The 786-nt window shown below is 49.1% G+C and overlaps 1 protein-coding gene across 2 annotated transcripts in view; it reads left to right on the forward strand.

The window, feature by feature from the left end:
* LOC119585766 overlaps positions 1 to 786 on the forward strand; it is a gene marked incomplete at its 3' end in the record, with an annotated part of 12,085 nt that overhangs the window by 9,900 nt on the left and 1,399 nt on the right. For both annotated transcript variants that reach the window (XM_037934478.1, XM_037934477.1), the window contains 1 exon segment: positions 236 to 619. In XM_037934478.1, coding sequence (XP_037790406.1) covers positions 268 to 619 — 352 coding nt within the window.

Here is a 786-nt window from a genome sequence, read left to right on the forward strand (position 1 = left end):
TCCTGCGCTTAAATTTATTTCTTGTCATACAGTAAAGATCTCTCTTGCACATTGCAAACGTCTGTCATGAATCAATATCCACATGCGGCTGAATTTCTTTCGAAGTTGTCATGCACAGAAGGGGAATTCCCTTAAATTTCACAGTGAGTAAATTTCCGTATGCGTCGAAATTTCTTTTGAAGCTGTCTTGCCATGCACAGAAGGGCCATTTCACATTGCGACGTTCTCCTTGCAGCAGTGCGAGTTCCCCGTCAGATTCCCGAGGCGATGGCGGATGTGGATACGAGCATCTTCGACCTCAGCACCGACCTCGACCTCCTCGTGCCGACCCAGGACCAAATCCAGCGCAACTACCTAGAATGCCTGGACGGGGAGGCAACCGACGTGCAGAAGTACAGCGACGATGGGGAAAGAGCCTTACCTTGCTTCCAGTACGGCGTGCAAACCCCGAAATACTACCCAGACACCTCCGTTAGCAACTTCGAAGACTCCGACAGCTCGCTCTTCGGTTGCCAACACTACGGGGGTTCTCTGCAAAGCTTCCGGGAGTATGTTGGCACGCCGCCTCTCGCTCAAGGAGAAGGGACCACCGTACCTTCTTTTCTGACCTCTGCTCCAGGTAAGATATCTACAAGAGGGGCATAACTTGCAGTCCAAGTGCAATTCTTTACACACAAGAGAGAAAAAAAGACAGCTATGCAAGACAAACATGATTTGCAGTCTAAGTGCAGTTCCTTTCAAACAAGAACGACACTGACGTCTATTCTCTCTAGTAATCTAGTCTAG

The sequence above is a fragment of the Penaeus monodon genome, chromosome 20, assembly GCF_015228065.2.
Source record: "Penaeus monodon isolate SGIC_2016 chromosome 20, NSTDA_Pmon_1, whole genome shotgun sequence".
Taxonomy (NCBI): Eukaryota; Metazoa; Arthropoda; class Malacostraca; order Decapoda; family Penaeidae; genus Penaeus; species Penaeus monodon.